This window comes from Microtus ochrogaster, chromosome 5 (genome assembly GCF_000317375.1).
Source record: "Microtus ochrogaster isolate Prairie Vole_2 chromosome 5, MicOch1.0, whole genome shotgun sequence".
Classification (NCBI taxonomy): domain Eukaryota; kingdom Metazoa; phylum Chordata; class Mammalia; order Rodentia; family Cricetidae; genus Microtus; species Microtus ochrogaster.
Genome location: NC_022012.1, coordinates 38,199,552 through 38,210,875, shown reverse-complemented (window position 1 = coordinate 38,210,875; position 11,324 = coordinate 38,199,552). Strand labels below are relative to the sequence as shown.

The window sequence follows — 11,324 nt, the reverse complement described above, 5'->3', positions numbered from 1 at the left end:
GGATCTCTGTGAGTTCGAGACCAGTCTAGTCTACAGAGCTAGTTCCAGGACAGGCTCCAAAGCCACAGAGAAACCCTGTCTTGAAAAACCAAAAAAAAAAAAAAAAAGTAAGAATAATATAGAAATGCTTAGTGTCCACTTGGCTGGTCTGCAGCTCACTGTGTAGAACAGCTTGACTTTGAACTTGTGCAATCCTCTTCTTGCTTTTCCCTCCTGAATGCTGGTATTATACATGCCATCACATCCAGCCCAGAGTTATGGTTCTTAAACTTGACCCACAATAGGGATAGTAAAGAGGCTGGGAAAGACTCTCAGACAGATTTCTGATCAGGGCAGAAATTCTCAATATTACTCAAATAGAGGAAGGAAAGTATGGATTCAAGTGATACCTTTTGTTGTAGAATATTATTTTTTAAATATTTATTTATTATGTATATAGTGTTCTGTCTACATATATGCCTGCTGGTCAGGAGAGGGTGCCAAATCTTATTATAGATGGTTGTGAGTGACCATGTGGTTGCCGGGAATTGAGCTCAGGACCTCCGGAAGAGCAAGCAGTGCTCTTAACCACTGAGCCATCTCTCCAGCCCAGAATATTAGTTTAAGATGTGTTATATTTGTTTATTCTGTGGAATATTTGTTTAGTGATGCAAAGATGTGTTGCATTCTTTTATATTGCATTTGTTTAACTCTGTGAAGCTGTGTTACTTTGCCTGTCTAAAACACCTGATTGACTTAATAAAGAGCTGAACGGAGCCGGGTGGTGGTGGCACACGCCTTTAATCCCAGCACTTGGGAGGCAGAGGCAGGCGGATCTCTGTGGGTTCGAGGCCAGCCTGGTCTAGAGAGCTAGTTCCAGGACAGGCTCCAAAGCTACAGAGAAACCCTGTCTCGAAAAACCAAACCAAAAAAAAAAAAAGCTGAACGGCCAATAGCGAGGCAGGAGAAAGGATGGGTGGGACTGGCAGGCAGAGAGAGTAAACAGGAGAAAAAGGGGGATTGGGAGGCAAGAGAGAGCAAGTAGCTCAAGTAGTGAGAAAAGTAGAGGCCAGCCACACAGCTAGCCACAGAATAAGAGTGAAAGTAAGATATACAGAAGTAAGAGAAAGGTAAAAGCCCAGAGGCAAAAGGTACATGGCATAATTATAGTTAAGAAAAGCTGTCTTGCAATAAGCCAAGCTAAGGTCAGTCTTTCATAAGAAAGAATAAGCCTCCATGTGTGATTTATTTGGGAGCTGGGTGGCGGGTCCCTCAACAGAGCCAAAAAAGTAAAAGAGTAAAAAACAACCTGATGTGGAATGTCCTACATATGTGTGAAACAGCCTTTCAAATTTCCTGCTTTACGGAAAAGTCTGCCAGATACTATGGGCCTGTAGGCTGAAGATGGGTGCCCCAATGTTACAAAAGAACTTTGGGTGACTGTGGAGGCAGCAGGATGTCTCTGTCACTTCTAAAGTTTTGGAAGTTGCTTACAATGTACTTCCTGTTTACTTAGATAATATTATATACAGAGTTGAAGACAGATAGTTATAGTTTTCCTTACTTATGAAATTTTTGGCTCATAAAGAAATATTGTAACCAGGTGGTGGTGGTGCACGCCTTTAATCCCAGCACTAGGGAGGCAGAGGCAGGCGGATCTCTGTGAGTTCAAGGCCAGCCTGGTCTACGTAGCTAGTTCCAGGACAGGCTCCAAAGCCACAGAGAAACCCTGTCTCGAAAAACCAAAAAATAAAAAAAAAGAAATATTGTAACTGTAATTCTTATTTGATAACTGTGTTGCTATATGTAATTTTACTATGTTAAAGTTAAAAACCATCCTTTTATTTAGAAAGAAAAGAGATGATGTGGGATGTCCTTCTGGATATGTTTTGCTTTTATTGGTTAATGAATAAAGATGTTTGGCCAGTGACCTAGTAGAGTTAAGTCAGGTGGGAAATCTGAACAGAGATATATAGAGTAGGCCAAGTCAGAGAGACACCATGTAGCGGCTGAAGGAGAATGATGCCAGAACCTTACCAGTAGGCCACAGCCTCATGGTGCTATACAGATTAATAGAAATGGGTTAATTTAAGATGTAAGGGCTATCTAGAAATATGCCCGAGCCATCGGCTAAACAGTGCTGTAATTAATATAGTTTCTGTGTGATTATTTGTCAAACAGAACACCAATATGCAGTCTCCATTTACAACAACCAACAACACCTCTTTCCTCTTAAAGAGCTTGGACAAAATGAATGCTAACAAAGGTCAACCTAAACTCTAAAATGAGTGGTAATCATCAGCTTAGTTTTAAGCTGCTCATATTTGGTCCTAGTGTTCCCTTTGAAGTACGATGTCTTGTCTTCTCTAATTTTTGTTTGTTTTATTTGATATGTAGTCTAGATCGGTCTTGAACTCAGAATCTGCTGCTGCTGCCTCCCATATGCATGCTGAGATTATAGGTGTGAGCCACCATAGCCTGTCCAAGCGAAGCTCACTTCTGAGGCTATTTGAACCTCAACCACTGAGGTACCACTTATGGCAGGTTGCCTTGATGCATCCTACCCCGCCCCTTTGTAGTGCAATTTGGGCCAGGCCTCTACCTCTGAGCTATACTCCAAACCCTACTGCATTGTTTTCTGTTAAGACATTTTAAGATAGGATCTTTCACATCCCAAGCTAGGCTTGAATTTACTAGGTAGTCCACATCATCGCCAGCCTGACCTTGAACTTCTGATCTTGCTACCTTGCTTCCACCGCCTGAGGGTTGAGTCACAGTTGTGTGCCACCAGGCCTAGTTCACGTGGTGCTGAGGTTCATCTCAAGGCTTTGTGCATGCTAAGCTAGCACTTTACCAACTGAGCTAACTGAGGTGGGGGCATGGTGGCTGCACCCGTTTAGCCCTCTATGAGTTCAAGGGCAGCCTGATCTACATAGGGAGTCCCAAGCCAGTCAGGGCTACCTGGTGAGTCCCTGTCTCAGAAAACAAAATAACAACAACTAACATGATAACCGGCACATCTCTGTGGCATAAGAAACTCCTAAATGCTGTAGGGAATACAGCGATAGAAATGCGGCTGCTGCCTTCCAAGATGGCCTCAGCATAGTCTGCATCATTTACTGAGTATGAGGCAAGAGAGGTCATGACATCATCTCTATTCTGAGTTTCCTGAGGAGGAAAACAAAGCGTTCATATAAGCACCCAGCTAAACTATAAAGAATGAAGTAAGCACTCCAAAGCTAAGTAATAAGTGGAAGGAAGATGTGGAAGCCGGGGAGATCATGTATGACAATTCTGAAGCAGGATCGGGCAGCACAGGACCATGTGTCCAGTAAAGAAGCTGAAGGAATAAACCTAAGATTGTAGAGAGACAAGGTGTTAATGCAGTGTTAACCGGTTTAGAACTCATTATGTAGACCAGGCTGGCCTCCAAGTAACAGAGATCAGCTTGCCCCTGCCCCCGAGTTTTGGGACTAAAGGCATGTGCCACCATGCCCAGCATCCCTCTATTTCCCAGGCTGACCTTGAATTCACAAGCTTTGCTCTGCCTCCAGGGTGCTGGACTTACAGGTGAGCCCCTACTCGTAGCTAGAGAACAGAGTTATTGGGCCTCCAAATGCTCCCAGACAAGAATTCTTGATGGAAAATGGCCTGGCATTTCAACAACTTCTTACATTACTGGCTTCCCAGATCATGGCTCTTCTTCCCACTGACGTCTTCCTCCTAGGTTATGGCCCAGAGTTCTCTCCTCCATTGCTTTCATGCCGCCGTCAGTTTTGGAGTTCACTGTGTCTAGTAAGGCTCACAATAAAACTGCCTCATCATCTCACCTCTGTCCATCATTCCTTACAGTGAAATCAGGCACACCTCAAGCTTCATAACCTCCCCAGGTCAGAAAGCTCTGTGTCTGATAGTGTTTTACCTAGCCCTACAACCTTTGACCTTGTAAAGCACTGTTTGCTCTCACAGGCTTGTTCCTTAGACACGTGGATTTGAGAGATATTTAACATCTTCTCATCTGTCTTGTGTGTAGAAGGGATTGTGTCAGAGACCTCACCATATGTCATGAAGATGGGTTCTTGGGGAATAGGTTCCCCAAGAATAGATTCCTCTGAATCTTTTTGTTTGTTTGTTAGCTTTTGATTTTCCAGATAGGGTTTCTCTGTGTAGCCATGGCTGTCCTGGAACTAGCTCTGTAGACCAGGTTGGCCTTAAACTCATAGAGATCCTCCAGCCTCTGCGCCCCACCCCCACCCCAGTGCTGGAATTAAAGGCCTGCACCACCCTTGCCCAGCCTCTGAATCTTGTAATTGATACCCTCCCTTATCCTCAAGAAGCAAAGATGATATCTAGACTTCAAGGAATCTAGAGAAAGGGTAGGTCCATCCTGAGCCTGTAAGTGTGCAGTGTCCCTAGAACACCATTTCTTCGGAGTTGGCTAGGATGTCACTTATTTGGTTTGTGGGGTGGGGTTTGCTATGACAAGGTCTCACCCAGGTTGGTTTCAAACGCCTCAACTAATATATCATCCTGCTTCAGCCTACCGAGTAGCCAGAAGGACAGTCAGGTGGCCCTACACGAGATGCCACATATTTGGACGAGAGTCTTTTGGCCAAATCTATTGATAGTCCAGGGCTACAATGCCAGCTCCTTTCTCATTTCCATCCCCTCTACACGTGCTCCACAGGCAGGAGCTGTTACTATGGAAATGTATTATTTTTAAAAACAGACAGCTCTGGGCTTGGGAAATATCTCGAGAACAAACCCACGCAAGCAAGGAGGTTAATAGGGGGTTCCTGAATCCTAGCTCCAAGGGGAAGGAGGACGATGGTAGTGTTCTATTTGCAACCTTACCAGATTTAGGTTCATTTTTCTCGCTGTTGATATTAGCTGGACTTCTGCCAGGCACCTCTATCTGGGAGGAATACCTAACCCCTCCTTACCCAGGGCCTAGCTTCAACCACGGAGTAAGACCAGAAGCTGCTGAGCCAGGTATTGGAAGTGGGTGCTGATTTCCACAGGGACCAACTCATTCTTAACCCCACAGGCGTCCAACCTGTAGAAACCTTAGGAGCTTAAGGGAAAACAGGCAATATCTCAGATAAGTGAAGTTGCCTGGTACTGAAGGGGTGCGCCCGGATTTCAGGGCGGGCGGGCGGGGCGGTTAAAGACTCCGCCTATTTTCATCCCGGAACCCTCTACGTGTGCAGCTCAACTCCCAGCCCTGCTTCAGCTCTGAGCGCCAGGCTGGCTAGGCCCCGCCCGCTGCGGGCGCGGCTCCTTTAAGGGTGTGTGGGGGCGGGGCGCTGGCGGTGTTGTCAGTGTCAGTTCTGCGCACGCAGCCCTCCCTCCCGGAGCCGGTGCCGGCCCGCGAGCCCCGGTGTCTCTGCAGACCGGTCCCGCCCGAGTCCAGCGGGGCCCGCGCCGTGGGAGGAGTCTGATGCTGGCTAGCGACTAGCTGGGGTCACATCGCCGGACCCAGCGACCCGGATCCCGGGCTAACGGAGACAGAGCCCAGGCGTCGAGACCCCGGAGGACATCTGCTCTATCCGTGGCACCCACCGGTCCTGGAATCTCCGCGGCGCCGAACCCCGGAGCCCGCGCGCTCAGCCCCGGGGGAGCTCGCCCACGCCCCGCGGCCCGCCCGGGCCATGCTCCCCCGGGGCAGCGGCTGAGCCCGAGCCGGGACCCGAGCCCGCGGGAGCATGGATCCGGGCTGGGGGCAGCAGGACGTGGGCTGGGCGGCCCTGCTGGTCCTCTTCGCCGCCTCGCTGCTCACGGTATTGGGCTGGCTGCTGCAGTATGCTCGGGGTTTGTGGCTGTCGCGGGCCGGTGGGGGCCAGGACTCCCGACCCACCTCAGCCGCGGAGCCCCGGGGTTCACTCCGCGAGCTGGGTGTGTGGCGTTCGCTGCTGCGTCTGCGGGCGATCCGGACCGGCGCCTCTGAGGAAACTGGCGTCCGGGGCCTCCTGGCTTCTCTCTTTGCCTTCAAGTCTTTCCGGGAGAACTGGCAGCGGGCTTGGGTGCGAGCCCTGAACGAGCAGGCCTGCAGGGACGGGGTGAGTCTCATGGAGTCCCTGTGTCGTCTCTTCAGCTTTGCCCCTTCTAGGGAAGAGCCTGCTCGTGTTAGGAGGGCTGGAGATCACCTGCAGAACCCCACAGCTTCTCTTTCAGATCAGAGAAAAGCGTGCAGTGAGGCTGGGGGTTGTAGAAGTCCAGTTATGTACCACATTTTCTATTTTTATGTGCAAGGTACTCCGGTTCCAAACCTAGTACAAGTTACTGTTCTCATAGCAACGCTAATCCGTGTGCCTGAGGGCACTTCCGCCTAGACTGGGCTGGCTGGCCCTAGAGACAGGTGCACCTGCAGAAGGAATTTGCCTGGTCCTCATGCCACCACACCCAGTTAAGATTTCAGGCTCCTAAGCCCTGGAGGTCAGGTAGATCCCCCCCCCCCTCCACCCCAAGGTAACGGAATCATTCCTCCACCTATCAGCAATTTAACTACTACAGCCAAACATCTCCCCCCTCCCCCCAGGCTGGGCTGCAGGGTAGTGTTGAAGGGAAAGGAGTTCAGTTAGAGGGCAATGCTGATAATCTGTGTCCTTTCTAATTAAATGAACTTGAGCTGCCCCTTGAGGGTCAGCCATAAACCAGCTCAGCCTACCTCCACCCGTTGCACCATGGGCATCTGACCTCCCAGGAAGTGGGTAGGAAACAGAGTCATGAGACTGAAGTTGGAAGGCAGAGGTCTCCCTTTTCTGGCCCAGCAACCTCTTCTGGCCCTCCACCTGTCTGCCCCTTTCTCAGAGGCCTCCTTCTGTCTCCAGCCATCAGAGCCTGGATGCCTGGAAACAGAAGTGGTTCCAAGAAGTTGTCTTGTTTCCTCTTCCTGGCTGGCCGGCTATAGCCAGATGACATCTGTCAGATTACACATTGAACCTATCCCTCCAACTTGGCTCTTCCTGGACCTTGTCCCTGGGTCAGAAGCAACTCCCTAGGACAGCTGACTCAGCTGGACATTGGCCTCTCTTGCAGGGGGTGGGGGAGATCCAGATTCGAAGTTCTCACCTCCTAGCCACTTTGGCACAACTTTTGAAGAAGACAGCTACCGTAGCAGGGAAATTGCCGTCCCCTGGTTTGCCAGGGGAAGTGAGCGAGCCCTGAGAATTTGTTTTCTCTATCTTAAGCCTTGAGGACAAGTTGCCGACCCAGGCTGTGCCCCCTCCTCAGTTCCTCCGTCCTGCTTTCCCCTGCTGTAGAATAGGAGTGGCTATTTTTGACAGCTAAGCAGCCGTCAGCTCCCTAATTACCGTCTTGATGTCCGACTTAAGGAATTAACCGGGCCTGGGACGCTTGAGCCCTCCCTCAAAGCTATGCTAAGTCAGCCTTCACGTCTAAGAAATTAGGCAGTGATACCTTCTATGTATTTGTGAAAAGGCCAGGCTTTATTTCTTCATCTTATTTTGTAGTAAGTGACACAACCATTTCCACCCTGCCCAGCAACAGATGGCAATGAACACGCCCATTTTTTTTTTTTTTTTAAGTTTTTCGAGACAGGGTTTCTCTGTAGCTTTGGAGCCTGTCCTGGCACTAGCTCTTGTAGACCAGGCTGGCCTAGAACTCACAGAGATCTGCCAGCCTCTGCCTCCCGAGTGCTGGGATTAAAGGCGTGCGCCACCACTGCCGGCAACACGCCCATTTTTGTTGTTGTTCACCTTTATTTGTGATTAGAGTGAAGAGTTAGGTAGAGGGAGGACAGGAAGGTTCCTGGAATTTGAAGAGGTGGGTATCCAAGGTTCAAGTCAAGTTCGCTTCCAAGGCAGACGGGATCCAGGTACTCAGCAGCCTCTTGGAAGCTGCAGGTTCCTGCAGAGTGGGACTTAAGAGGAATGCCTTCTATTTTAAAGTCCTGAGCCAAGGAGGAGCAAGGCCAGCCTGTAGCGGAGGCCTCTGCAGTGCTAGAATCCAGCCAGCAACTGAGCAGACCAGCCCTGGAGGGGACAGCTCCAGAGACTTGATCTTGTGCCCATATTACTTCCTCAGAGCTCCATCCAAATCGCCTTTGAGGAGATACCCCAACTCCCACCCAGAGCCAGCATTAGTCATGTGACCTGCGTAGACCAATCAGAGCGTACCATGGTAAGGGTCTGGTGGGGGCTATCTATTAGGTCCAGAGGGGGGTTGACCTAAAGGTTCCCTATATGTCTGAGGGTTTGTAATTTTGAGTTTCTGTGTGCCTGAGGATCTAAGGATTTGTTTCAGGAGGTCTAAGAATCTCACTGAAGTGATAGGCAAAAACAAAATGTGAGTGTGTGTGTGTGTGTGTAGGTGTTTTGGGCTTTTAGCTAATTCATTGAGAAGCTTAGGACCCCAACAAAGTAGTATCCCAAGGAAGACAGAAATGGGGAGGGGTTTATTTTGAAGCATCATGGGGCAGGGCAAAGCAAGGTAAGCATCTTCCTCAATGCCTGACCCTGCCTCCCTCTCAGGTGCTGCACTGCCAGCTCTCTGCTGAGGAGGTGCGCTTCCCTGTCTCTGTGACCCAGCAGTCTCCCGCTGCCGTCTCCATGGAGACCTACCACGTCACTCTGACACTGCCACCAACACAGGTGGAGGGAAATGTGGGAAACTAAGTTGGGCAGAGGACAGTTGTGAATTGGCCCAGGATTTTTCCTTTGGTGGCTCTCTGGGATGCAATTTGGGAGGAGAGGGTCCAGAGGAGTTCTTGGAAGAATGAGGCCACTCTAACCCTTTGGCTCTTGTTGCTAGTTGGAAGTCAGCCTAGAGGAAATCCCTGATGAGGGACTGCTGGTGTCCTGGGCCTTCACTGACCGCCCAGATCTCAGCCTAACGGTGCTTCCTAAGCTGCAGACCAGAGAGGTAAGAAGGGGGCAGGCAGAGAAGAGGCTGTCGCTGCAGTGGAGCAGGGCACAGGCTCCACCTCCTTTCCTCTCCACAGAGAGATGAGGAACAAGCAGAACTTTCAACAGTTGAGGAACTGATCAAGGATGCTATAGTTAGCACTCAGCCTGCCATGATGGTCAACCTCAGGGCCTGCCCTGCCCCAGGAGGCCTGGTGAGTGGACACCCAAAGGGAAAGATTTGCGTGTATCCCGTCTCCAGGATCCTATATCAGGAGCATTGCTCCTTTTACTGCCTTCTGCTCCTAGGGACCCAGTGAGAAGCTGCCCATGCTGTCTCAGGCCCAGCCAGTCATCCCCAGACCTACGCGATTATTGCTACGGCAGCTTCGAGCATCTCACCTGGGAAGTGAGCTGGGAGGTAAGAACTCCACTGCCCTTGCCATGGGTACAGGCAGCCCCTTCCCCTCTGCCAGTGGCACAGTTTCTCTGTTCGTTGGAACTGTGTATCTTCTGCCTGAGCATCCTCTAACCTCTGGTTCCTTTCAGGTACTGAGGAGCTGTGCTGTGCTGCCGAGCTTGACAACCCCATGCAACAGAAGTGGACCAAACCCATGAAGGCTGGTCCTGAGGTGGAATGGACAGAAGACCTGGCACTGTAAGTCAGGCCTTGCTCCCAGCCGCTGTCCTAATAGGCAGTCAGGTTTTAGAAACCTTTCCAGGTTAGTCTTGGCATGAGTCAGCCAGCCCTGCTTTCAGTAGCCTTTAGAGTAGACCTCTATTGTGTGCCAAGTCCCTGGGGATAGAGAGGAGAGGAGATACAGCCCTGCCTCTGGGTACATCACAGGTCTGAAGCTGAGACAGACGTGTACCTAGGGAGATAGGGCAGAGTGCCAGCTGAGATTCATGCACAGTGTACCTGGGAGTGCCTAGATAGGGTATATGGAGCCTTTTTCTTTCTTTTTTTGGGGGGGGGGGGAGTTTCCGAGACAGGGTTTCTCTGTAGCTCTGGTAGACCAGGCTAGCCTCAAGCTCACAAAGATCTACCTGGCCTTTGCCTCCCTAGTGCTGGGATTAAAGGTGTGTGCCACTACTGCCTGGTGAGAAGAATTCTTATAATGAGATAAAGATCTGATGAGTCTTCACGGAAGAGATACATTTAAATCGGACCTTCAAGCAAGCATAGCATTGACCAGAACGTGAACGTCTTGACTATGGGAACAGTTTGAGGAGAAAACAAACAAACAAACAAACAGCTAGGGCTAGAGAGATGGCTCACAGGTTTAGAGCACTGGCTGTTCTTCCAGAGGTCCTGAGTTCAATTCCCAGCAACCACACGGTGGCTCACAGCCATCTGTAATTTGATCTGGCACCTTCTGGCATGCAGGCAGAACACTATGTACATAATAAATATATAAATCTTATTTTACAAATAATAATAATCAACAAATGGCAGCTACAGACTGAGAGACACACGAGGTGGAAGAGTGATGGGGGATATAAATGTCTGGCTGAGGAAAGTGGTTTCCACGCATGACTTGCTCCGTGCTCCTAGGAAAACGGATGACTTGGTTGGAGCCCTAGTGCTATCTTACCCACGTCTCTGTTTCTAGCCTTTGACTGACTCGAGGGTGGGTTCAGTTTGCCACGCCAATTCTTCCCTGACATGTCCATCCTCTTGCCTTCAGGGATCTGGGTCCCCAGAGCCGGGAACTGACCCTCAAAGTGCTCAGGAGCAGCGGGTGTGGAGACGGTAAGTGCGGGGTAGAAGGGGCGCTTCTGAGTGGGTACTCAGCAGGTCCTGCTCATGGGTCCAGCTCACAGCATCACCCTTATCTCCAGCGGAACTCCTTGGCCAAGCCACACTGCCTGTGGGCTCACCCTCTAAACCACTGTCACGAAGACAAGTGTGCCCACTAACTCCAGGGCCAGGGAGTTCCCTGAGCCCAGCGGCTACCATGACAGCAGAGGTGAGAAGGGGACCGCTTTGGGGAGATGAGTAGATGGAGCCTGGGCCATCTCTGAGATCCTAACCCCTGCTCTCCTCACCACCTGGCAGCTGCACTATGAGCAGGGCTCCCCTCGGAACCTGGGCACACCCACCTCATCCACCCCTCGCACCAGCATCACACCTACCAAGAAGATTGAGCTGGACCGGACCATCATGCCCGATGGCACCATTGTCACCACTGTCACCACTGTCCAGTCCCGGCCCCGTGTAGATGGCAAATTAGGTAAAGAGGAGTAGCCCTAGACATGGCCTTAGACTAAAGCGCATTGCCTGACAGGGAAAGGGGAAGGGAAGCCTTAACAGCAGCACATCTTGTTTCCTGGTGACACGCTTTGACCAGCTACTTCCTCTTCTCTCAGACTTCCCTCGCACCTCTCCATCAGCTAGCCCCTCCATCCATCAGCTAGCCCCTTCATCCATCAGCTAGCCTCTCCATCCGTCAGCTAGCCCCTCCATCCATCAGCTAGCCC

At 50.5% G+C, this 11,324-nt stretch overlaps 1 protein-coding gene across 3 annotated transcripts in view; it reads left to right on the top strand.

Moving 5' to 3' along the window:
* The first annotated feature begins 5,619 nt into the window (after window positions 1-5,619).
* Window positions 5,620-11,324, top strand: part of C2cd2l (C2CD2 like) — a 10,756-nt gene continuing 5,051 nt past the window's right edge. For all 3 annotated transcript variants that reach the window (XM_026779546.1, XM_005347173.3, XM_005347174.2), the window contains exons 1-10: window positions 5,620-6,038; window positions 8,026-8,121; window positions 8,472-8,591; window positions 8,752-8,862; window positions 8,942-9,058; window positions 9,153-9,264; window positions 9,393-9,501; window positions 10,532-10,596; window positions 10,686-10,813; window positions 10,903-11,077. In XM_026779546.1, coding sequence (XP_026635347.1) covers window positions 5,685-6,038; window positions 8,026-8,121; window positions 8,472-8,591; window positions 8,752-8,862; window positions 8,942-9,058; window positions 9,153-9,264; window positions 9,393-9,501; window positions 10,532-10,596; window positions 10,686-10,813; window positions 10,903-11,077 — 1,387 coding nt within the window. In that variant the 5' untranslated portion in view covers window positions 5,620-5,684. The remainder of the gene's footprint in view (window positions 6,039-8,025; window positions 8,122-8,471; window positions 8,592-8,751; window positions 8,863-8,941; window positions 9,059-9,152; window positions 9,265-9,392; window positions 9,502-10,531; window positions 10,597-10,685; window positions 10,814-10,902; window positions 11,078-11,324) is intronic.